Below are 25992 nucleotides of genomic sequence, written 5' to 3'. Positions count from 1 at the left end.
AGACTTTGAGTAGAATAGGAACCAAGTCTTCTTTGAATGTTTGATAAAATTCACTGGTATAGCCGTCAGGGCCTGGACTTTTATTTTTGGGGAGGTTTTTAATGTTTTTTTCTATTTCTTCTCTACTGATAGGTCTGTTTAGGCTTTCTGCTTCTTGACTCAGTCTAGGAAGGTTGTATTTTTCTAGGAATTTATCCATTTCTTCTAGGTTGTTGAATTTAGTGGCATAAAGTTTTTCATAGTATTCTACAATAATTCTTTGTATACCTACGGTGTCTGTGGTGATTTCCCCTCTTTCATTTTGGATTTTGTTTATATGAGTTCTTTCTCTTTTTTCCTTGGTAAGTCTTGCCAAGGGTTTGTCCATTTTGTTGATCTTTTCAAAGAACCAGCTCCTTGTTCTATTAATTTTTTCTATAGTTTTTCTGTTCTCTAATTCATTTATTTCTGCTCTGATTTTTATTATCTCCTTTCTTTGGCTAGTTTTGGGTTGTCTTTGTTCTTCTTTTTCTAGTTCCTTAAGGTGGGAAGTTAAGTGGTTCACTTGGGCTCTCTCTTGTTTGTTCATATATGCCTGAAGTGATATGAACTTCCCTCTTATCACTGCTTTTGCTGCATCCCATAGATTCTGATATGTCGTATTGTCATTTTCATTAGTCTGTATATATCCCTTTTTTTTTTTTTTTTTTGCATTTTTCTGAAGCTGGAAACAGGGAGAGACAGTCAGACAGACTCCCGCATGCGCCCGACTGGGATCCACCCAGCACGCCCACCAGGGGCGACGCTCTGCCCACCAGGGGGCGATGCTCTGCCCATCCTGGGCGTCGCCATGTTGCGACCCTCCTGGGTGTCGCCATGTTGCGACCAGAGCCACTCTAGCGCCTGGGGCAGAGGCCACAGAGCCATCCCCAGCGCCCGGGCCATCTTTGCTCCAATGGAGCCTTGGCTGCGGGAGGGGAAGAGAGAGACAGAGAGGAAGGCGCGGCGGAGGGGTGGAGAAGCAAATGGGCGCTTCTCCCATGTGCCCTGGCCGGGAATCGAACCCGGGTCCTCCGCACGCTAGGCCGACGCTCTACCGCTGAGCCAACCGGCCAGGGCCCCTCATTAGTCTGTATATATCTTTTGATCTCTGCACTTATTTCTTCTTTGACCCATTCATTTTTTAAAAGTATGTTGTTTAGTTTCCACATTTTTGTGGGATTTTTTTCCTCTTTTTTGCAGTTGAATTCTAGTTTCAAGGCTTTATGATCAGAAAATATGCTTGGTACAACTTCAATTTTTCTGAATTTGCTGATGTTGTTTTTGTGGCCCAACATATGGTCAATTCTTGAGAATGATCCATGTACACTGGAGAAAAATGTATACTCAGTCACTTTGGGATGAAATGTCCTGTAGATGTCTATCATATCCAGGTGCTCTAGTGTTTTGTTTAAGGCCACTATGTCTTTGTTGATTCTCTGTTTGGATGATCAATCTAGAGCCGTCAGCGGTGTATTGAGGTCTCCAAGTATGATTGTATTTTTGTCAGTTTTTGTTTTAAGGTCAATAAGTAGCTGTCTTATATATTTTGGTGCTCCTTGGTTAGGTGCATATATATTAAGAATTGTTATGTCTTCTTGATTCAGTGTCACCTTAGCCATTATGAAATGGCCATTTTTATCTCTGAGTACTTTTCCTGTCTTGTAGTCAGCATTATCCGATATGAGTATTGCTACACCTGCTTTTTTTTGGATGTTATTTGCTTGGAGTATTGTTTTCCAGCCTTTCACTTTAAATTTGTTTTTATCCTTGTTACTTAGATGAGTTTCCTGTAGGCAGCATACAGTTGGATTTTCTTTTTTAATCCATTCTGCTACTCTGTGCCTTTTTATTGGTGAGTTTAATCCGTTTACATTTAGTGTAATTATTGATACTTGTGAGTTCCCTATTGCCATTTTATATCTTGCTTTCTGTTAGTTTTGTGTCTTGTTTGATCCTTCTCTTTCGTTTTTCTATCTTTTGTTTTTATTTGGTTGTATTCCATACATCTTTCCTCTGTTGCTATCTTTTTTATCTCATGTGCTTCTGTGGTGGTTTTTTCAATGGTGGTTACCTTTGAGTAATGAAAAGGGTCCCTACCCTGTTCATTGTAGCGAACTATTTTGTGAGTACTTTTGCACTCCATCGTCCTTTGCTACTGTTAATCTCCATCTTCTCCCCCTCTTTCTTTTTGTTGTTGTCACAGTTTAAATTTTGTTTTATTGTGTTCTTCTTGGAGCTTTTACTTGTGGCTCTGTTTTTTTTGTTCTTTGTATCTGATTGGAGAACCCCCTTTAGTAATTCCTGGAGTGGGGGTTTTCTGATGATAAATTCCCTCATCTTTTCTGTATCCGTGAATGTTTTTATTTCTCCTTCATATTTGAAGGATAGCTTTGATGGGTATAGTATTCGTGGCTGAAAGTTCCTCTCTTTCAGGACTTTAAATATTGGGGTCCACTCTCTTCTAGCTTGTAGAGTTTCTACTGAGAAATCTGATGATAATCTAATGGGCCTTCCTTTATATGTTGTATTCTTCTTTTCCCTGGCTGCCTTGAGAATTTTTTCTTTGCTGTTGGTTTGTGTCAATTTCATTATGATATGCCTTGGAGTAGGTTTGTTGGGGTTAAGAAAACTCGGTGTATTGTTTGCTTCTTGAATTTGGGGCTTTAGTTCTTTCCACAGGCTTGGGAAGTTCTCATCTATTATTTGTTTGAGTATGTTCTCCATTCCATTTTCTCTCTCTTCTCCCTCTGATATACCTATTATTCTTATGTTATTCTTTTTGATGGAGTCAGATAATTCTTTAGGGCTATCTCATTTTTTTTAATTTTTGAGTCTCTTTCTTCTTCTCTCTGTTGTGCCTCAAGTTGCTTGTCTTCTATTTCACTAATCCTCTCTTCTATCTGACCTGTTCTATTAGCTAAGCTTGTTACTTCATTTTTCAGCTCGTGAATTGAGTTTTTCATCTCTGTTTGATTTGTTTTTATAGTTTCAATTTCTTTGGACATATATTCTTTGTGTTCTTTGAGTTGTTTTCTGAGCTCCCTAAATTGCCTTTCTGTGTTTTCTTGTATATCTCGGAGGATTTTTAGGATTTCTATCTTGAATTCTCTGTCATTTAGCTCCAAGGTTTCCAATATATTAAATTTTTTCTCCATAGATTTTTCCTCATCTAGCTGTTTTACCTCTCTTTCTTTTGTATCCATGATATTCGGTTTTCTCTTCCTTAATGGCATCTGAGGGTGGTTTTGTTGATAGTATTAATGAGATTTAATAAAGAATAAAAAGTTTAAAAAAATAAAAAATCAAAAAGAGTTGTTTTTTTAAAAAAAATTTAATAATGAAATAAAAATAAAATAAAATAATTTTAAAAAAAGGAAATTATTCCCCCCCTCCTTTTTTCCTCTCCTCTCCCCTTTTTCTTGAGAAAATCTTGTGGTGAACTGTGAATTATAACAAACAATGCCTGTGATGGAGGGCCTGAATTGGGGAAAAGTAATAGAGGGGCAAAAAAAAAAAAAGGGGGGGGGGGTGGTATGGACCCACAAAAAGCAAATAAGCAAAAAATTTGGGTCAAGAATAAAATGATTTACTTTTAGGTGTTGGTTGTCTAAGAGTTATGATGAGAGGAATAAGAGGAAAACAGAAAAATGGGGGGACAAATTAAAAAAATACTATTGTATTTAGTGGAACAAGAACTAGATAAAATGGAGAGCCAGGGATGGGAGCACTGCTAGTGAGTTAAAAAGGTGAAGTAAAAACCCCCCAAAATGCCACAAACATAAGTTTGAGTCCCAGATAATTTGTTTGTTATTGAGGTTTGAATGAGAGGAGATGTAAAGGAGAAAGGAAGAAACTAATATAGAGGGAGAAAAGAAAGAGAGAGAGAAAAAAAGAAGGAACCACTAAAAGAAGAAAAAAGAAAGGAGAGAGAGAGAGTTAAGTGTTTTGGAGTGCAACCCTCATAGAGAGAAAGGAAGAGGAGAAAAAAGATAATGGGAGATGTAACACTTATGGGTAGTGTAGTTCAAGGAGAGGAGAGAGTAAGACCAGCAGAGAGTTAATCGGCCAAATTGGAGGAGGAAAAAAAGTATCAAGAATGAAGATAAGAGAAACAAACGAAAAAATATAATAAAATGGGATAGGTTTTAAAGTCAGCAGATTATTCTTGATTTTGAGAGGTTATCTTCTTGCTTTTTCTTTTCTCTCCCTCTTCCTGGTCGGTGACTCTGTACCCCAGGTTCTGCCCCTTTGGCACGCTCAGGTAGAGGTTTGCAGTTGATAAGTCTCTATGGCAATGTCATGTATTGTGCTTTAGTCTCGTTGGGAGTCGAGGCTCATTAGCATTTATAGGTTCCGACAGTGAGAGAGTCCGTGTTCCTGGAGCCTTTCTCCTAGTCTTTCCTTCCTCAATTAGTAGCCTGATAATCCAGCTATGGGGTTGCTGCTGCCTCTGCCTAGATAGTAAGAGGTTCAAAGAGCTGGCATCTCCCCACTCTATTCCCACTCAGCACAGGGCTCTGGGTAAGGCTCAGTCAGTCAGAGCTGCTAGCATAATCAGGCGGGCTTTCTGCCCACTCAAAGACCTCTGGCTCTGCCACTCTGTCCGATAACACAGGCGGGCGCCCACTTCCGGGGCGCTTGGAGGAAACTCTCATTCACTATCTGCGTGTGCAGACCAGGATATCTGGCCAGCAGTCTCACGCTCTGAGTGAAACCCCCAACCCCATGGAAAAGTTGCAGCCTTGGAATTCGCTCTCGCTCCGTCCCCGTGCGCGGCTTTTGCAAGGCGCTGGGGTGGCCCGAGATTCCGCTTTTGCCCACACAAAGGCCCCTGACTCTGCCCCTCTGTGCGATAACACGGGCGCGCACTGCGGAGGCACTCGGAGGAATCGCTCACTCCTTATCTGCGCGCGCAAACCAGGATATGAGGCCGGCCACGTTTCCCTCTGAGTGAAACCCTCACCAGCACGGAAAATTTCCACCGTTGGAATTAGTTCTTGCTCCCTCCCGTGCGCGGCTTTCCCAGGGCGCTGGGGCTGCCCAGAGATTCTGCTTTCGGCCCACAGAAAGGCCTCTGACCCTGCCTCTCTGTGGGGTAACACGGACACCCACTTCCGGGGCTTAGGAAGAAATCTCTCGCCCACTAATGCGCACCAACCAGGAGAACGGGTAAAATGGCTGCCCCGCTTGTCTTTCTTTGTTTGGGTTTGGCACGAGTGTTAGCTTGTATTGCCCGGCTTGCCACAGGATCAGTTTTTCCTCGGCTAGGATCTCCGTGCCACAGCCTGGTTCGGCCCTTTGTGCCGCAGCCTGGATGTATTCACCCCCTTTGCCCACCTCAGTTTCTATATTCACAGTTACCAGAGAAAGCCACCCTGTTTAGGTTAGTGAGGAAGGCGGAGCATTTCTTATTCCCTATTTCCTTCGGGGTTTGGTTATATATTTAGCCAATTTTTCACTCGACCATACCTTCGGGTGTATTGCGAAGCATCTGGAGGCTCCAAGTATAGGTTTTTCTGTTTCTGGTTGAAGATCTTGTTGAGTTTTGGGGGAGATTTATCGGTATCACTTCCTACTCCGCCATTACTCTGATGTCATCTCCTCATTCCTTTTTTTAAAAGTAATTAAGGATATTACCCTGACCAGGCATTGGCACAGTAGAGCACTGGATTGGGATGCAGAGGACTCAGTTTGAAAACCCCAAGGTCTCCAGCTTGAGCATGGGCTTGTCTGGCTTGAGATTGGTCTCACTAGCTTGAGCATGGGCTTGTCTGGCTTGAGCATGGGATTATAGACATGACCTCATGATCACTGGCTTGAACCCAAGATCACTGGCTTGAGCAAGGTGTCAGTTGGAGGCCCCCAGGTCAAGGCATATATGAGAAAGCAATCAATGAACTAAGGTGCCGCAAATATGAGTTGATGCTTCTCATCTCTCTCCCTTCCTGTCTGTCCTTGTATGTCCCTATCTCTCTCTAAAAAAATAAAATGAAAAAATAAAAACTCTAATTTTATTTCTCTGTCACTATTGCTCCTGTTCAAGTTTATATTACTATGACTTAGTCAAAGGAACTAACTTTGTTTCATAGAGAAAACTAGGAAGCAGTTCATCAAGAACTGCTTGTCACATGCCAACATTTTAGCAGACCACCAAAGGTTATAAATATTAGCACAACTTTATTTTTAGTTAATTAATTTAAAAAACATTTTTTTTTTTAGAGTGGCAGGGAGAAAGAGACAGGAACACTGAGCTGCTCCTGGATGTGTCCTGACTGGGAATCAAACTGGCAACCTCAGTGCTCTGAGATAATGCTTCAACCAACTGAACTATCAGGCCAGCTATTACTAATTTTTATTGATTTTTAGAGACAGAGAGTGGAAAGGAGAGAGAGGAGGAAGGGAAGCATTTATTTTTCCACTCAGTCTTGCATTTTTTTATTGCTTCCCATGTGCCCTGGCCAGGGATCAAATCCACAACCTGTTGTTTCAGGATGATGCTCTTTTTTATTTCTCAGAAAACAAATAAAAATCTTTATTACCATTTATAATAGTGTCGGTTTTATTGCCAGTTACATTCCCTTAGCAGATCAGGAGGTTAATTGATGAGCTGCATTTCTTTCCTTTTTTTTCTCCCTTCATTTTCTTTTTAATTTTTATTAATTTTAATTTATTGTGTTGACATAGATTCAAGTGTTCCACTCAATATAACACCCCCACCCCCACCCCCATATCCCCCATTATACCCCTTTGCGCCCCTCTCCCTAACTCCTAGGATGATGCTCTTAACCGACTAAGCTAACAGGCCAGGCCCAAATAATAACACAACTTGACACAGCTATACATATCCTTTTACACCTTAAAGTGGCAAAAAAACCACACCCCACATTTATTAACTTGACCCAAAGACTTAAGTTATTCCATAGCATTTTGAATAAGAAGCAAATGTATATAAATTCAAAATTATATCAATGATTCAATATTATATCAAAGAAACAATTTGGCTATGCAATAATTATTCATTAATTCACTCAATATCAGTCTAAGGTTTTAAGTTTCCTAAAGATCTTAAAAATTATCTTCAATCTGACATAACTGAAAAAATAATTGCTGCTTGAAAAAAACTGTTAGAATAATGAATCATGTTAGCAGAAACCAAATTTACATTTTTAAAAATCACGAAATGTAGGATTTAGGTTAGCTAATTTGGCCAATAAACCAATATAAAAAGTTTAGGAAATTCAGACTAATTGGTTTCTTCACTAAAAAATGAACTATTGATTCTTACACATATGGAACTATACTTGTATTATACTTAAGGATAAGCAGAGTAAAGCACACATAGCTGTTTTCAACTCAAATTACTAAAACTTTCTGATCTGTCCAAAGATTTGTCTTAATTATATGAACTTGAAAAATGTTTCTATGCTAGCAGTTTCTGTGAGAATACTTTTTTTTCCCCTTTAAAATCTAGTTTATTCAAAGTAATAAAGGTTAATTTTTGGACTATTTCATTTATAAATACTTATTTATCCCTATAAACTCATCAGAACAGAGTTCCATAATATGAAGTATAATTAATTTATATTGTTCAGATGCAAGAAAGTATTTTATAGATGGGTAATTATAGACATACAGATACATTGAGAACTTAAAATTTCCCAGTCTACTTCTTCAGCCACTGGCCAAAAGTAAACTTACAGCTCCAGATCTCAAAGAGCTGTTCTCTTCCTCAGTGGACATTAAATTCTTAATTAGTGCTCTCTTACATACAGACACATTAAAAAAAGAAAACAATGGGTGCAGTTAATTTTAAGAATATGCTTTGCAATGGCTGGATAGTCGGTTGATTAGAGCATCATCCTGAAGCACAGAGATTGCCTGCCGGTTTGGTTCCCAGTCAGGTCAAATACATGAACAGATTGAAGTTCCTGTCTCTCTCTCTCTTCCTCTCTCTAAAAATCAATAAAATAAACATTAAAAAAATAATATATTTAGCCCAATATATTAAAAATATTATTTAAGCAATCAATACTTTTAAATGTTAATGAGATATTTTACTTTATTTTTACTACTGTCTTTGAAATAGGATGTGTATTTTATACTTAAAACACATCTCAATTCAGACTGGCCATATTTCAAGTCCCCCATGTAGTTACATATTGGTCAGTGCAAGTCGAGAAGCAGAGATGAACTTGATTTTCTACTAATTTTATTTTATCTATCTATCTATCTATCTATTTTTGTAGCTATTATTCTTGGGGATGGGAGACATTTTTAGTTTTTCAAGGGGCAAAACATATCAAATTTCAAAAGTACCATAATATTCAGTGAAAAGTAAGCCTTCCTTAAATCCTGTCCCCAGCCAACCATTTCTCCCTCTTTAGGCAACTGCTTTTAGTAATTCTGTGCATGCACACATATATCCATATACATTTTTGTTTCCTACATAAATAGTAGTATACTATACATAGTTTGACACTTTCTTAATGTTTCTCTTTGTCTGTCTTCTCCTTGTTCTTCTTCCAAATGAGAGGAGGGAAGATAGTCAGACTCTTGCATGTGCCCTGACCAGGATCCACCCGGCAACCGCCATCTGGGGCCATTCTCACAACTGAGCTATTTTTTAATACCTGAGGAGGAGGCTCCATGGAGCTAGCCTCAGTGTTCGGGCCAATGTGCTTGAACCAATTGAGCCATGGCTGCAGGAGGGGAAGAGAGAGAGAAAGAGAGAAGAGAGAGGAAAACAGTTGTTCGCTTCTCCTGTGTGCCCTGACTGGGAATTGAATCTGGGACATCCACACGCCGGGCTGATGCTCTACCACTTAGTCAACTGGCCAGGGTCTGGGTTTTTTTAAAACAATATATTTTGGAGATTTCCCCATAACAGTGTATGCAGAGTTTCCTCGTTCTTTTTTTTTTTTTTTTGCATTTTTTTTCTGAAGCTGGAAACAGGGAGAGACAGTCAGACAGACTCCCGCATGCGCCCGACCGGGATCCACCCGGCACGCCCACCAGGGGGCGACTCTCTGCCCACCAGGGGGCGATGCTCTGCCCATCCTGGGCGTCGCCATGTTGCGACCCTCCTGGGTGTCGCCATGTTGCGACCAGAGCCACTCTAGTGCCTGGGGCAGAGGCCACAGAGCCATCCCCAGCGCCCGGGCCATCTTTGCTCCAATGGAGCCTTGGCTGCGGGAGGGGAAGAGAGAGACAGAGAGGAAGGCGCGGCGGAGGGGTGGAGAAGCAAATGGGCGCTTCTCCTATGTGCCCTGGCCGGGAATCGAACCCGGGTCCTCCGCACGCTAGGCCGACGCTCTACCGCTGAGCCAACTGGCCAGGGCCCCTCCTCATTCTTTTTAATGGCTGCATAATGAATATACCATAGTTTATTTAACCCTTGATGGTTAATTAAAATATTTGTAATCTTTTGCTACTGCAAAACTGCTGCTATGAATGTTCTTGCACATAAGTCACTTCATACCCAAGTAAGTATATTTGTGGAAAAAGTCCTTAGAATTGTTAAATGTAAGTACAAGAATTGCTAAAACATATGCTCCTTATGTATTGCACGCAGGAACCTTATTTTCTTTCATCTGCTTTTTTTATTTTTTTCTTTGACTCAAACTGGCCTCACCATGTGCCACAACTCACATACCTCCCTCTCCCTTGCTTAATCATAGATAATGAGGTTCTGGTCAACATCCAGTACTCTTAGAAACAAAGCCTCTGGTCTCTTGACCACAAAGAAAGAGTTTCAGTCAGACTAGAGTTAACATGTAGGCCTCTGCTGTGTTTCAGTTCCAAAAGACCTCACCATGGTTGAGACCCACACCTTTGCAAAACCAGAATAAGTAACACCATGGCTAATGTAAGGACCAGATGCAAAGATCAACTAATCCCCACTCTAGTGCTGACAAATCAGTAGAGACCACCACGGTGATCATGACCCTAACTCCCTTAATCACCAAGATTAATGATTTTTCCCCTATATAACTGTGGGGGAAACAGCTGTAGTTAGGCTTGCTCACTGGTTTCCTAGCTGCAAGCACTTTGCATGATTAGTGTGAGCACGTGGCAGAAAGCCATGTTTGTGTCTCTATGAAAAGTAACGGGTACTTCCCTCAGTGGTGGTTCTCCCAGATCATTCTTCCGCCACTGCGAGGTGCTGTTCCCTGATTCCCTCAACTGCCACCACCATATGAGGTGATTTTCCTGATCCCTTGACCTCCACTGCAAAAAGCTTATTTGCTTATTTGCTCGACTCTCTCTCTGAGCCTCCAATAAACAGGAATGGTCCCACGCTTTCCAGTTCCACAGTTTCTCTATAATCTGCCCGAGTTCCATGTGAGCCTGCCTGGCCTTGACCACTGGCATTACAATAACCCATCCCCTGGCAACCATTGGGGAGCTAGGTCATGGAGCATGAGCTACCTATGACTCCAGGTATGGCACCATCTCCCTAATAAATCTTTATTTTCTTGGCTGCAAACCCTTGTTTGTGTCTTATTGGGCTTTGATGAGTGCAGCTAAATGGGCCCCTCCAGTCCAGTAACACCTATATGTATTTCCATTTTGCTCACCATTGTTCCCCTAGATTAATATCTGGCATCCAATACATATTTGTTGAATAAATTTATAAAGTAGGAAGTGAGGCTTATTTTTCATTCCTTCAGCAACCATTGACTCAATCTTCATTTTACTCTTTGGATCTGTACTTGTATAATTTGGGTTATGCACATTGCTTTCCCTAGGAGATCTGATCACCTTCTCTCTTCCTGGTTTCTCTCACTCCTCCACACCCCTTCCTTCCTGATTTAGAGGCAAAAGAAAGATGGGGAAGTTACATTAATTTTTAACAAGGCAGACTTTATAAGATAAAAGTATTAGGGTTAGAGGCCCTGGCCGGTTGGCTCAATGGTAGAGCATCGGCCTGGCGTGCAGAAGTCCCGGGTTCGATTCCCGGCCAGGGCACACAGGAGAAGCACCCATCTGCTTCTCCACCCCTCCCCATCTCCTTCCTCTGTCTCTCTCTTCCCCTCCCGCAGTGAGGCTCCATTGGAGCAAAGATGGCCCGGGCGCTGGGAATGGCTCCTTGGCCTCTGCCCCAGGCGCTAGAGTGGCTCTGGTCGCAACAGAGCGACCCCCCGGAGGGGCAGAGCATCGCCCCCTGGTGGGTGTGCTGAGTGGATCCCGTTCGGGCGCATGAGGGAGTCTGTCTGACTGTCTCTCCCCGTTTCCAGCTTCAGAAAAATACAACAACAACAAAAAAAGTATTAGGGTTAGAGATGGTCATCACTGAATGATAAAAGGCTCAACTCACCAGAAAAAATCATTCTAAACTTTCATATAATAATGGAGCCTCAAACTATAAATGAAAATATCAACAAAATGACAAGGAGAAACAATCTATCATGGTAGGTAGATTCAACACTCAATTATTGATAGCCCATACATGTGACTGTCAGGAATCCTTCTCCAAATCATTACTGAATGCAATGTATTTTAAGGGGATTAGAATATTGCCAATATTTTTCTAATGGGTGCTCAAAAAATGCTCAAGTATGAACAACCTAAGAAAGTACAAATAAAAATAGCTGTAATAACACACCTGTAATGCTGGTGGCTGAGGCCAGGCAGGTCCACATGGGATTTGGGCAGATGGTAGAGAAACTGTAGAGCTGGAAAGCGGTGGGCCATTTCCGTTTATTAGATTCTCAAGCAAACAGGCAGGGGAAAACCTTTCCTCATATTGTTAGCAGGCAAACAAACAGCCAAATGGCCCCTCACAGTGTCAGGCAAGCAATCTGCCATACTCGCCCTGAGTCAAAGCAGCTGTAGCTTTACATAGGCTAGGCACATGTGGCTCTGGCATGTGCTCACACACTAATCATGCAAAGCGCAAGTGAGCAAGCCTAACAACTGTTTTTCCAACAATCCACCCCTTTAGGGTTGCTTGCCTCACAATCTATGCAACAGGTATTTCCGCGATGGTCCCTGTGTGAGGAGTGAGGTCCGTTACATAAACAGAAACAGTAGACTACAGCAACCAAATTATAAAGGCACAAGCTATACTAAAAATGACAATAATTACAAAGGTGCCCTTCATAATGTCTCCCTGAGCACTCTGCCAAGGTAGTTAACTGGAGGCCCACTTCTAGTCCCTTACCCCATGGTGCAACAAGGCCACCTATCATAGGTGGGGGGCCTGTAAAATCCAGGGCCATGTCCATTGAAGAAAGTTTTCTTGGTGCATCTCTGCAACTGGATGAGAACACCTTCCCAGTGCAGCAGGGCCTCCACAGGTGCTGTGGTACTCCCATCAAGGTCTCTTGTAGTACTGTCCACAGCCGTGTGTCCTTCCAGCAAGGGAGCCGGTGCCTCCTTTTGTCACAGTCCCTGCTTCAAGAGTCCATTATACCACTCAAGGATTAGTTCACGATAGGCAGCCCAGCTGTCTGTGCAAATCACCCAAGGTGAAGTTTCATTACAGGCAACAAGCCATATAGCTCTTTGATAACAAATCTCAGCGCCTTTCTATTAGCATTCTTGTCTGTTGCCACAGCCCCATCCAAACCTGTCAGCAAGCTCACAGGGCTAGGCAGGGTCAAACATATTCAAGGTCTGTGCCAACTTGACAGTTCTCTTTGCTGCAAAACAAACAAACAAAACACCTATTATCTTCCAAGGCCAACACCTGCTGCATATTAGAAGGAGACCAAAGGATTGCCAATTACACATGGGGCCTCTGGCTCCCCACCCCCCACCCCAAACCATCCCTGTTAGGCGGGTCCCTTGGCCTTCTCCCTATTCAAACTGGGACAACGGGTATTGGGGACCCTTCTCTCCCTCAGCTATCTCCATCATATAATCCTGTGACCATACAACCCAACCACCAACCATTTTATTGGCAGCTGCTAGGGCCACCTGCTTCCCCTGCTTTTTCAGTAGCTGGAACCTCTGTTCTGGCTTAAGCTGCTGCCAAAGCTCTAACAGGACTCTATTAGACCTATCATATAATTTCTATCTGCCCTGGCTGCAATAATACCTACCCACATCTGTGTTCAGGTAGCCTATACAGGCCCGTTTCTCTTGTTAGTCAGTGGGGACAGTGTGGTCAGCAGCTCACACAGCCTTATGCTTTCATGCTGCCACCACCTCTCCCAAATCTGCCACTGTCTGCGTAACGACATTGATGGGTTGCTCCACATACAGGCTCAAAATAGCCACTAGTGACCCAGAAAGGGCTGAATGGGCACTATGGAGAATAAGGTTCCTCATCTGTGCTGTAAATAGTTCCTCATCTGGCCAATGGGACTTCAGGTTAAAAGCAGTATTCTTTATGCCTAGTTCCCCAAGACCTGCTGCAGCTCAGTATACAGCTGCCACTGACTCACTGCGCCCAGCAAGTCTCCAGCATTCTGCTAGGGACTCAGTGGGTTTCTGCCTGAATTTTGCCCCTAACTTCAACTTTATGTGGGTGTAGGGCTGGACCACAGAGTGCTCAACTACCTGCAGAGGGAGTTGTGCCTGCCCCTGAAGCACTTTTGGCTGCTGGGTTTTTACTTTCTGGGTGACCACCAGCCAGGCTCTGAGTCTGTGGAAGGCGGTTTCAGCCCAAACTCCTCCTCTTCAAAAGAGGAGTTGGAAATGCCTGCTACTGCAGACTCAGAGCCACTCCACTGACACGGATGCTGTTCCTGCTTTAGTGACCGTGTTGGCTCTTGTGGCTGCTGGCTCTTGGTCTGAAGCAGGAAATCAAGCTCTTGAACCCAGAGTTCCTTCTCCACCAATCATTCCAGTTCCAGAAGCCATTGGTGTTCAGTTTGTATTTCACACTGCAGCTCTTGAACTTGGTCAGTCTCCTTCTTTAGGAACTGTTGTAGTTCCTGCCTCTGTCAGTGCTCAGTCTGTAGCTGATCCTGAAGCTCTTGACCTCATGCAGCCTCTTGCAGAGAGCTTTCAGTTTCTTGTCCCAGGGCTCCCATGGCCCCCAACAGGGTAGCCACAGAGAATAGCCACTCCTCTATTCCATCCTTCAATGGTGTTGGCAGCTTCATACCGATCTGATCTGAATCCTGCCTACTATGCAGATGTTGGTGGCCAAGAATAGGCAGGTCCACACTGAATTTGGGCAGACAGTAGAGGAACTGTGGAGCTGGAAAGTATAGAGCCATTACCGCTTATTAGATTCTTGCAATGATGGACAAGCAAACAGGCAGAGGAAAACCTATTCTCATGGCAGCAGGTGAACGAACAGCAAAATCGCCCCTCACAGTGGCAGGCAAGCAGTCAGCCATACCCACCCTGAGTCAAAGCACTCATAGTCTTACATAGGCTAGGCATACATGGCTCTGCCACTTACGCACATGCTAATAATGCTAAGTACAAGTGAGCAAGACTAACATAGCTCTTTTCCCAACAACATCTAATAAATTTTAATTGTGGAAAGTACTTAAAAGGGACAGGAATGTTTCTTTTTTCTGATGTAATTTCCAAATACTTCAGTTATTAGCACTTCCTGAAGAAATGGGGCATGGGGGTAGGTGAGGGAGCTGGACCCAGAATGGACAAGGCAAATTAGAGAGGAATATCAACATTTCATTAATATTCACTCAGAAACCATTTACTAAACACTATATGCAAAATGAAAAAACTCTACTAATTACCAGCCATTTCAGATCTTCAGATTTTAAAGAGCCTTAAGAATAAATGATTTCTTCACAGTAATTGAGATATTTAAATATTGCTTTTTTAAAATTTTTATTTAGATAATTAATTTTAACAGGGTGACATTGGTCAACTAGAGTACATAGATTTAGAGAAAACAGATATTTAAATATCACTTAAAAGCAGTGGTGGGATTCAAATAATTTACCAACCAGTAAATTTAGTTCTCTGCCCTAATGACCATTTTAAATATAAAAAAGGATATACCAAAAGATAGTTTGTTATTTCATGCATTTAATACTTAAATAAGAATAATAAAAGAGGTATACAAAACTATATTATAAGAAAGAGCTTTAAAATACAGGGGGTCTTCGGGTTACAGTTCCATTCCTACGACAGTGACATAACCCAAATTTTGGTATAAGTCTAAACACACCCTAACCCAAGTCACTTACCTATCCTAACACAGTTGTAAAATTATAATCTAGAACATAAAAACACAACTAAGTCACAGAAAAAGAAAAAGGACATAAATATACTGTATTGCACACTGTATTCTAGTACCAGAAAAATGAGTGTAAGAAAATTTCTTACCTTTTATTCCTGTGGTTGGCTTGCTCAATGGAAGGGCCATTGAAAGGTGGGAGAGAGAGATCTATTGGGAGGAGGAAGCCGAAGACACAGAATAACCTGCAGAAGGTGCTGGAGATACTGAGTCAGGTGAATCAGGATTGCCTAAGGAATATGTAAGAGATGCTAGAGATGGTTCTACCTGTACTACAGGTGTTTCATCTCGAGAAGCAGCTGATGTAGAGCGTACAAGATCTATTGTAGGCCTCTCTACCTTCTTAAAGAATTGTTCCAGGCTAGTCTGGAAGGTTGATGACTTACCTTCCTAAATTTGTCCATAGCCTTGCAAGGCATCCATAACAGCTCTGTAGACCTTACTGAATCTGTCATTACTGGGGTCCTCAGCCTCAAATATTGCCAACTCATCCTCTACCATAGAAAAACCTTCTGCCAAATCCTTGGTAGTAAATCTCTTGAGTCCTGGGGTTTCTATCTTTTCCTCTTCAATCAGCTGCTTTTCCAGCTGAATAAGGCCCTCAACAGATAGCCTCTCTCCATGTGATGCCAGTAGCTCTGTGTTATCCTCAGCCTTCACTTCCAACCTGTTAGGAAATTCACTTGCTGCTTTCTCATTCCCACTAGCAGCTTCACCCTGCACTGTAAGGTTATGCAAGTTGCCATGAACTTTGAAACACATGAACCAACCCCTACCAGACACAAACTCTACACTCCCTTCCCCTTTTCACTTTTTATTGCCTCAGTTGTTTAGCCTTTTTCTGAATCAACATTACACTAACTGGTATAAGCTGCTGATGCTAATCTTTCAGCCACAAAACTAGCAATCTTTCCATCTCAATCATTATGTCACTTTGCTATTTAGTAATCACAGTCAATTTCATAGGGGCTGATCCCTTTACATGCTCTATGGTCTTTATCCTTGACAATTGTTGCTACAGTAGAGCAGCTAAGGCAGGGGTAGTCAACCTTTTTATACCTACCGCCCACTTTTGTATCTGTTAGTAGTAAAATTTTCTAACCACCCACTGGTTCCATAGTAATGGTGATTTATAAAGTAGGGAAGTAACTTTACTTTATAAAATTTATAAAGCAGAGTTACAGCAAGTTAAAGCATATAATAATAATTACTTACCAAGTACTTTATGTTGGATTTTCGCTAAGTATGGCAGAATAAATCTTTTTTTTTTTTTTTTTATGGAGACAGAGAGAGAGTCAGAGAGAGGGATAGATAGGGATAGATAGACAGGAATGGAGAGAGATGAGAAGCATCAATCAGTTTTTCGTTGCGCATTGCGACACCTTAGTTGTTCATTGATTGCTTTCTCATATGTGCCTTGACCTTGGGCCTTCAGCAGACCGAGTAAGCCCTTGCTCAAGCCAGCGACCTTAGGTCCAAGCTGGTGAGCTTTTGCTCAAACCAGATGAGCCTGCGCTCAAGCTGGCGACCTCGGGGTCTCAAACCTGGGTCCTCGGCATCCCAGTCCGATGCGCTATCCACTGCGCCACCACCTGATCAGGCCAGAATAAATCTTTATAAAACAACTTACTATAGTTAAATCTATCTTTTTATTTATACTTTGGTTGCTCTGCTACCGCCCACCATAAAAGCTGGAATGCCCACTAGTGGGCGGTAGGGACCAGGTTGACTACCACTGAGCTAAGGCCAAGCATGTGGCCAGTGTTCATCACCGATTCTCCTTTTTCTGATCTCTTTACAATGCTTAATTTCACTTCCATTGTGATGGCTTTCCTCTTCTTCAAAGCACTACCATCTAAAGACTCTGACTTTCCTTTAGGAGCCATGATAAGGGCCAAAAAGTTGACAAACAAAACAACACAAATGGAGCACTTGTGCTTTTAACAGTCCAAAACGGCACAGGTAAGAGTACTGGGGGATGCAACTCCCTCATTCATATTCCCCGTTACTGCATATTCTTCCGCTGTAGGCAACCAAACTAGTTCGCCCACATAGTCTGTAAGTATGATGCTAGAAACACGTCTCAATTTTTAAAATTTTTTATGGGAGTTAGGTTTGTTAACTCAAAATGTCGTATGTCAAGACTGTCATAAACTTCCCTGTATTAATGAAAAAAAGATTAAATAATACCTGACAAAAAACAATAAAACTGTTATTTAAGACATTTCCATGTTGCTTCTTGATGGGCATCCTTACTTGAAAGTTTTTTCACCTGTGGACAAAAAGAACACTACTACAGGCACTTAGATTACCCTGTTATGCAGATGAACGTTAAAAAAGAGTAAGGAATGTACATTTACAAGTGCCATTTTAACAATCAGTTCAGCAAACGCAACAAAAAAATTAGGTATCAGTTCTGCCCAAACCCTGTGAACCAGCGGAATTGACCGAGAGAAGAAAAGGTGGGGCAAGTGTGTCGGTGGAGGCCGCAGAGGAGGGCGGAAAAGACCTAAAATACAGGCAGCACCACACTCTTACGGGGTGGGAGGGAGGACAGGGAGGGGGTGGGGGAGGGGTTGAGGGAGGGGAGGGGCACAAGGAAAACCAGTTAGAAGGTGACGGAAGACAATTGGACTTTGGGTGATGGGAATGCAGCATAATCAAATGTCAAAATAACCTGGAGCTGTTTTCTCTGAACATATGTAACCTGATTTATCAATGTCACCCTATTAAAATTAATAATAAAAAAAAGATTAAAAAAATACAGGCAGCAAAGACAGCTATAAGCAGTCGGGTGGGGTCCTAGAGCAGCCACGGAACAGGCGGGAGTTTTGGTCAACTATGTTGGGCCACTGAGGGGACCTGAGAGGCGCTTCTGCGCAGGCGTGTGCTGCCTAAATACACCCAGGAACTGATCACGATCTCTTTTCCTTTTCAGACATGGTGAGTGCAATGTGTTTTGCGTAGCTGTCCGAATGAGTCAAGGCGGAGGCCGTTTAGGGCAATATTGAGCGGCTCAGTGATCACAGCGTGGTTTACCGAGTGTTGGAGATTAGCTGGGTTAAGGCGCGGGCCTTGGAAGGTTTCTTGAAGGCTCGGGAGGCTGAAGTAGTATTACTCAGCGTTTTCTGCAGACCATGGGGTGCGGCTGCCGCGCTTTATTTTATCCAGGCTTCCTCTGGCCCCAGGATTCAGAGGCCCGGTTTCTTAATCTCTCAACTCCGGGCCAGTAAGCAGTACTTATTTTCCTTCTATACACATATGCATACGTATATAATTTTTTTCTATAGCTCAGTCTTCAGAATCTTGACTGGTAGTAAATTTTAAACGGGGTCGACAGGAAATTTACTGTACTTAATTCTTTCTGGTAATTGTCATGACTTACGTATAATGAATAGAGTTAAATCTCAATCACGAAGATAAGTGTGGAGAATTAGAGCCGCATCCTCATCCCTTGGGGCCCTGTCGCAAACCTAGAAACTGACTAAACCTAGAGAGCGTGAGGCCAAAGGGACTACTTGCTTGATCGGTGAAAAACCTTTTGGGATGTGTAGGAAGTGCTTTGAAACCTGAGTTTCTATTAAAATTTAATCAAATAACTGCAAGTTAAGGGTCTGTTTTATTATTTTTTTTAAAGAGGGACAGACAGGAAAGGAGAGTAAATTTCTATTTTAATGCTCCACCTTGCTTTCTGCCAGTTGTAAACCATAGCCTGTCCTGAATTGGTAAGGTTTGATAGTCTGTAGTATTTATTTTACTCTTTAAGGGCAGGGTAAACAAAGATACGGGTAATTTTTTGTGTCGATGATGAGCTGGCATGTATTCTGAATCTAAAGGTGATTGTCACTACTTTAGCTCTAGAATTACTCTGAGACCTGAAAAATTACCTGAATTGTTAAGAGGGCTTTATGTTCAGGTGTATATTGAATATATTTCGGGGGGAAACGTTAAAAGATAGCCACTTAGGAAATTACTTTTATTTTGAAAGGGCACACCTCAGAAGGACGTTGTTATCAAATCAGATGCACCTGACACGCTGTTATTGGAGAAGCATGCAGATTATATCGCATCCTATGGCTCGAAGAAAGATGATTATGTACGTATGATTTTATGTTGAAAGTTCATTTAAAGAAGTCAGACTTACTCCATAAGCAGTCAATAGGTCAGTATTTATGGCCATGTTTCTTTAAAATGGTATCCAATTCGTGCATTCCAACGACTGAAGATAAGTCCTTAAACGGCAATGAAAAATACCTTTGGAGAGCTAGGGTTGAGTGTACCTCAGACTTACGGTTCTTATTAATACTTAGAGGCTCTGGCAGAAAAGGTAGTTGAGGTAGTAACTTTCAAAGTCAATGATGTGTTGGCATGTATTACCTGAATTTACAGCTGATGTGTAATAACACTAGCTCTAGAATTATGCTGAGACTTTGAAAAACTTTTTCCTTGAGTTTTAAACAATGTAGAATAGTTTGCCTCTGGGAGAATCTTAGAAAAAAGTAGTGAACCACTCAATTGAAATATTTTTCCCTGTAGTATCCAAACAGCTGGATTATTTACACCATCTTGAAAACACCTAGTATTGATAAATTCTTGATATAAGTGAGCATCCCATGACTTCAGGACAGTGTTGTCCTGTGTCTCCCTGTACCTGCATTACTAAAGAGTTAGGGTTTAATTCTTACCTTTCCTTACTGCTCACCTACTGATTTCTTTAAACCCTGATATGAGTTCACTGCAGATCCCTACTTGATTCAGAATTTCTTAACATGTCATGTATTGGTGACTAGCAAAAATTTTTTTCAGGAATAATTTTCATAGCAGTTTTTATGTCTCCTTGTTTAGCTATTGTTCAGTTTTCTTACCTTTTGCCTGTTTTGGCAGTTTTGGTTTTCAAGTATTTATATAATTTACTAATAGATAATGTATAGGGTTTGCAGAGAGCCCATATATTAAAAGAATTTGTCTAATAAGTACAATGTAGATACTCTGAATGAAATGTCCCCAAACTTGAAAAAGATTGATCTTTTTCTGAGTTATACTTCTGGTTGGCTCCTGGGACAAATTAAAGTCTTATTTGTGTAATCAGTCACAAGTGAGTTTACCATATGCTTCTCAGATGTGGGATATCTACCCGCAAATTTGAGAGCCACAAATTTAAACTCATCGCTGATGATAGGATTAAGTGTTTATTCAGTCTCTGAACCAGCATTGTTTCAGTGACACATTATAAAGTAATTGTGTGTTTTAGGAATACTGTATGTCTGAGTACCTGAGAATGAGTGGCATCTATTGGGGTCTGACAGTAATGGATCTAATGGGACAACTACATCGCATGAATAAAGAAGAAATTCTGACATTTATTAAGTCATGTCAACACGAGTGTGGTGGAATAAGTGCTAGCATTGGACACGATCCTCATCTTTTGTACACTCTGAGTGCCGTCCAGGTAAATAGTAATTAAAATTTGGCAGTCTTGGTAGTGGGTCGTACCTGAGAGTGGGGAAATTGAAATGAGGAAGATGACAAAATGAGTACATCAAAAAGTTTACCCCAACTAAGCTTTGCAAATGAAGTCTATATTTTTACAAGGTCAATGATGCAATGGCATGTATTAGCTGAATTCAAAGTTGATGTAAATTTTAAATTACACTGAGACCTTGGATGGTAAAACATTTAGTATATATAAATATTTGAAAATCACTAGGTAAAGTTGAATGTTTTATTTTGATACTGAAAAATTACAAATAAGTCTACATAGACTATTCATCTTAACATGCTAGGTTAGAATTTTATGTAGAAAATGCTTTTAAAAGTTTGTGTTAATATCTATAATTTTCTTAAATAGAAAACAGTTTGCATGTTTCAGAAAACTTCACAATATACATAGACAAAAGGATGTGTTTGCTTGAGGACTTAGAAGGTAGTTGAAGAACATCATTAAAACAAACCAGGGTTGAAGATACATTTATTTAACACAGTTTGTTTTTGTTACAGATTCTTATTCTCTATGATAGTATTAATGTTATTGACATAAATAAAGTTGTGGAATATGTTCAGAGTCTACAGAAAGAAGATGGTTCTTTTGCTGGAGATATTTGGGGTAATGTCAGTTTAATCCATGTTACTTAAAATACCACTATTAAAATGTTTTGTTGTTTATTAGCAGTAAGCTTTGCTGCATGTTTTTAAATACAATTAATTGGAGGCTTTGCTAATTTATAAAGGAGACTAAGTTTTTCATCTTTTCAGGTCCCATTAAGCAGCTGGTCTAACTGGAGTTAATAGTCTGCTGGAAGTTCCAGCATGCACTGTGCTAGTTATAGCAGCATACAGGAGAACTGGAACAGCGGGGGCCAGTCTAAAAGATAAGGTAGGTGGAATTTTTCCCGCCAATATTTGGTGGCTTTGTAAAGTTTTTAGAAAACTGCCTACTAGCAAGGGAAAATAGTTCAAAAACTACAGACTTACTGAATATTTGAGTGGAGGGAGGGAATAGTATTTGACTTGATAAATGTAGATCATCTCTACTTTAGGGCTGAATACAGTGCAGGCCGGAGAGACCAGCTGCTTCATGGGATGTGAAAATCTACTTTTATATAATAGGGTAAGTTTATTATTAGAAATGGACTCAACTTTTTGGCTGTTAGTTTACCTTCCCTTTTTGGACACAGTATAAGAAACTTAAATTGGCCGTATATTATATATATTATTTTTTTTGTATGTAATGTTTTTATATGTATTTTTTGCTGTGAATATTTTTATTTCCTCTTTATTTTTGACACAGCATTTTTCTAGTTTTTAGTTGCCTCAGAAGAAAAGTGATTTCAGATTTAGCTTGCTTTCTGGGGACCACAAAGTAAATTTAAGCTTGAATTTAACCATGGTAGTTATACAGAGTAACTTGTATATATTATGATCAGAAGCCTGTGGTAACACTTAAGTTTTGGTTTGATCCCTTTTATTTTTTAGGAGAAATTGATACAAGATTCTCTTTTTGTGCTGTGGCAACTTTGGCTCTATTGGTAAGTTATGACTATTATATTGGAATTAGTTAGTGTTTTTGGTTACTCTGGAATTTAATAGGCATATATTTTTCTGTTTATAGGGGAAGCTGGATGCTGTTAATGTGGAAAAGGCAATTGAATTTGTTATATCATGTATGAACTTTGATGGTGGATTTGGTTGTAGGCCAGGTTCTGAGTCCCATGCTGGGCAGGTAAATCACTAATGCAGATTAAAATACATTAACAGTGATTTTAGTGTCTGATTATGAATGAAGTTAATTTGACTGATTGTAATATAATGTGAGATGTTCCATAATAGTTGCTTAATTGCTGATTAAGGAAGACTTTTGCAATAGTCTGCTTTATATACATTTTCCTTGTTGAAACTGACCCAGACATAAGTAGGTTTGTAATCACCAAAAATATATTTTAACTTTTTACTAGTTTTTAACTAAGCAGTTGAAAACATTTTGTTCCTTTTTATCCTGAATACAATTATTTGCTTGTGCCAGAGAACATTGTATATATGCAAATAGTTGTGAAATAATGTTATTTTAGCCGTGGAGTAGTTTTGACAATAGTATTTCTTTGCAAAATTTGATTCTAGTAATAATATGCATGGATTTTTTTCAAGAATTAAATATGGTATTTTCCATTTGCAATTCTTATGTTCATTTGTCAATAAAATTTTAGATATAAGTGGAGTTTTGAGGAGTTTTTTTATCACTTGTTGAAAATTATACACATGTACTTTATGTCTGTAATTTTAGATCTATTGTTGCACAGGATTCCTGGCTATTACTAATCAGTTGCATCAAGTAAATTCTGATTTACTCGGTTGGTGGCTTTGTGAACGACAGTTACCTTCAGGTGGACTGAATGGAAGGCCAGAGAAGGTATGCTTCATAAGACAAACTGTTCTCATGCTTTATAATCTTTAGTGAATACTACGTTATGTTAGTTTTTTTAATATTGCTCTTGTAAATTAGCTTTTTATCTTCCTTCCATAAGGCTCTTGGCAAAAGTAAACAGCTGGGGTTGAAATGCTTATTAAACCTGGTATCCATTTAAAAGACACACTATGGTGGTTACCAGAAGGAATGGAGTTGGAGATGGGTAGTAAAAGGGGTCAGATAAATATATGGTGACAGAAGATGATTTGACTTTGATGGGCACACAGTGCAATATTCAGATCATAGAAATGTGTATCATAGAAATGTACACTTAAAATCTATATTAAACACCTGGTGTTTACTATAGTAGTAATAAGTTTTGCTCCCCTTTTCCTATCAAATCAATGGGAAAAGACAAAAAGCAAAACTTAAAATTACACATGTGAAAAAACTATTCTTTGGTTATAATTAGATTTGGCTTGAGTTGTAATTTGCTGGGCCCTGACCTAAAAAACATATATAATTTAGGGCATGGTGGTTCTTTTATCACTTTTATTTAATTTTGCTTGCTTTATTTTTGTAAGTAAGTTAGGGGTAGGGAAATAACCGCAGATGGTCTCTAGTTAAGGTTATGTGGAAAGCCTTGGCAATTTTTCAACAATCAGAACATAGGTGGGAGGGCACTTAGGTGATTTTTAAGCAGGTATGTAGCTACCTTCCCATCAGCTTGGATGAACTGGGTTAGTCATTCATTGCAAATGACATAAAAGTAGATGTTTCTCAAGAAGTACTGGGACACAGAGCATGGCTTTCTGTGGATTGTAATGTTTGGTCTTCTCTTTTCCAGTGATTATCTTTTAAAGAATTCTGTTTATGAATTTTGCATGTCAATATTCCTCCCGTCCCTACCCATGTGTGGACTAGAGCAGTGGTTTTCAACCACCAGTCCGCCCAAGAGTTAACCACCTGATGCTGTATGAAGATTATAGACCCAAAAACTATAGACTAAAATCTTCATACATCAGAATAATTAACTCTTTGGCAGACTGGCAGTTAAAAACCACTGGACTAGAGAGTAAAATTTTACAACTTTGTTGCTTTTTTTTTGCTCCTAGTTACCAGATGTATGCTATTCATGGTGGGTATTGGCTTCCCTAAAGATAATTGGAAGGCTTCATTGGATTGATAGAGAGAAATTACGTAATTTCATCTTAGCATGTCAAGATGAAGAAACTGGAGGATTTGCAGACAGGCCAGGAGATATGGCAAGTATATTTTTGACATGTTTATGTAACAGTTATATTTCAGTATTTTGCATTACTTTTATGGTACTAAGCTATTCCAGACTTAGAAATGGATGGTATTTCCAAGTGTTGCTTTGATAGCAGGATGCTTTTTGGGGGGTAATTTTTGAGGCTATGCGAAGGATAATAAAAGAAGTTTACAGAAATTTGTCATCACATTGCCAAAGTAGTATATGGTTAAGATCATAATTTAGAGCCATTTTTATTGAGAAAACTTGAAGCATGCATTAAAGGAAATATTGTGGGCTCCAATATCACCATCACTCAGAAGCAGTTTTAGAAGTCTTCATTTTGTAATACTCTGAATTCTCTCTTTTTTTAATAGGTAGATCCTTTTCATACTTTATTTGGTATTGCTGGATTGTCACTTTTGGGAGAAGAACAAATTAAACCTGTTAGTCCTGTTTTTTGCATGCCTGAAGAAGTACTTCAGAGAGTGAATGTTCAGCCTGAACTAGTGAGCTAGATTTATTGATGCAAAAGTTGCTTAATGTAATTTTGTCATCCTAACATTGCTGTATTTGAAGTACTTATCAAACCTAGAAATGACTGTTAATATTTTGTATATGAATTGTTAATTTTAATAAATTATGTCATTATACATACTGTAAAATAACTTATCTTCAGCTTTTGATTTTCTTATACAAGGCTGTTATTCTGAGTACAATATTTTGTTTATGCTTCAATGTATTTAAATTTTCTTAACAGTAATCTGTGTTCCCTTCATGTTACATGTGATAGTTCATGTGAATTGGTCTGTGTCAATGACATTGTTAACTGATATATGTTGATATGCTCCACATAAATTAAAAGATGCACAAAGAAAAAAATGGCTGTTAAATTTGGGAGTTATTTGATAGGCTTACGTTTACTCTTGAGTTGGTCACAGAGTAATTTAGGTAAATGACAGTTGAACATCTTAGAATAAGATTGCAGTCTGGACTATACTTTTAATTTTTAACATTTTATGTCAGAATGCCACCCACTTACTGCCAAGGGATTGTGGCTCCACCCCTCCCCCTGCCCTTCCAGGAAGGAATCAAGATTTGATGGCTAACCACAATATTTTTTGTGTAGGTGCTTACATTAGATTCTTAGAATGTCCGGTAGCATTTTGGCACAGTGGAGTCAGTGTCAGACCAAGATGCTAAGTGCCCTGGTTTGAAACCCTGAGGTCTCTGGCTAGTGAGTGGGCGTGCCAACCTTAGCATCAGAACATTAACATGATCTCAAGGTCACTGGCTTGGCTTGAGCTCCACCCCCTCAAGACATGTATGTAAAGCAAAGCAATAAACTAAAGTGAAGCAACTGCAAGTTTATATCCCTCTCCCCACCCCTGCTGCGTGAAACTGAATTTTGAACGGCTCATCTTATTTAAATGGTATATGAAGTCAAGTTTTGAGTACTGCAGTCAATGCAGATCAGTAAACTAGGATATGAATACCTGGTTTTTATGATAATTGCATGAATTAAATAAGTTTTAAATGAATGTCTTCTAATTGTGTCCAGAATGTTTATATTTTCAATCCTGTTGTCTCCATGAAGTTGGTACTATTTTCATACTCAAGAAAACCGAACAGATGCAGAACTTAATTTCC

At 40.0% G+C, this 25992-nt stretch overlaps 1 protein-coding gene and 3 non-coding genes across 5 annotated transcripts; all 4 read left to right on the top strand.

Moving 5' to 3' along the window:
* The first annotated feature begins 18068 nt into the window (after positions 1-18068).
* On the top strand, positions 18069-25224 carry RABGGTB (Rab geranylgeranyltransferase subunit beta). 2 transcript variants are annotated; one of them, XM_066268874.1, is made up of 9 exons: positions 18069-18133; positions 19179-19286; positions 20442-20639; positions 21188-21293; positions 22163-22215; positions 22299-22409; positions 22968-23093; positions 24206-24355; positions 24720-25224. In XM_066268874.1, the coding sequence occupies exons 1-9, from the start codon at positions 18131-18133 to the stop codon at positions 24858-24860; spliced, it is 996 nt and encodes a 331-aa protein (XP_066124971.1). In that variant the 5' UTR covers positions 18069-18130; the 3' UTR covers positions 24861-25224. The 2 variants fall into 2 exon arrangements, with proteins under 2 accessions (XP_066124971.1, XP_066124972.1); XM_066268875.1 differs by having other exon boundaries at positions 24206-24359; positions 24724-25224.
* Positions 18990-19068, top strand: LOC136332832 (small nucleolar RNA SNORD45). Its single transcript, XR_010730964.1, has one exon. It is a non-coding gene; the product is annotated as a small nucleolar RNA SNORD45 (small nucleolar RNA).
* On the top strand, positions 19541-19622 carry LOC136332830 (small nucleolar RNA SNORD45). The gene has a single exon (XR_010730962.1). It is a non-coding gene; the product is annotated as a small nucleolar RNA SNORD45 (small nucleolar RNA).
* Positions 20782-20852, top strand: LOC136332831 (small nucleolar RNA SNORD45). The gene has a single exon (XR_010730963.1). It is a non-coding gene; the product is annotated as a small nucleolar RNA SNORD45 (small nucleolar RNA).
* Positions 25225-25992: the final 768 nt, after the last annotated feature.

This window comes from Saccopteryx bilineata, chromosome 3 (assembly GCF_036850765.1).
Source record: "Saccopteryx bilineata isolate mSacBil1 chromosome 3, mSacBil1_pri_phased_curated, whole genome shotgun sequence".
NCBI lineage: Eukaryota > Metazoa > Chordata > Mammalia > Chiroptera > Emballonuridae > Saccopteryx > Saccopteryx bilineata.
The sequence above is the reverse complement of the archived record's forward strand: the minus strand, read 5'-3'. Positions and strand labels throughout refer to the sequence as shown.

Excerpts from the sequence above, each read along its gene's own strand:
- RABGGTB (XM_066268874.1), top strand. Across the intron at positions 22,410-22,967 it reads CTGAGTCCCATGCTGGGCAG|ATCTATTGTTGCACAGGATT; the intron begins GTAAATCACTAA and ends CTGTAATTTTAG. Across the intron at positions 24,356-24,719 it reads CAGACAGGCCAGGAGATATG|GTAGATCCTTTTCATACTTT; the intron begins GCAAGTATATTT and ends TTTTTTTAATAG.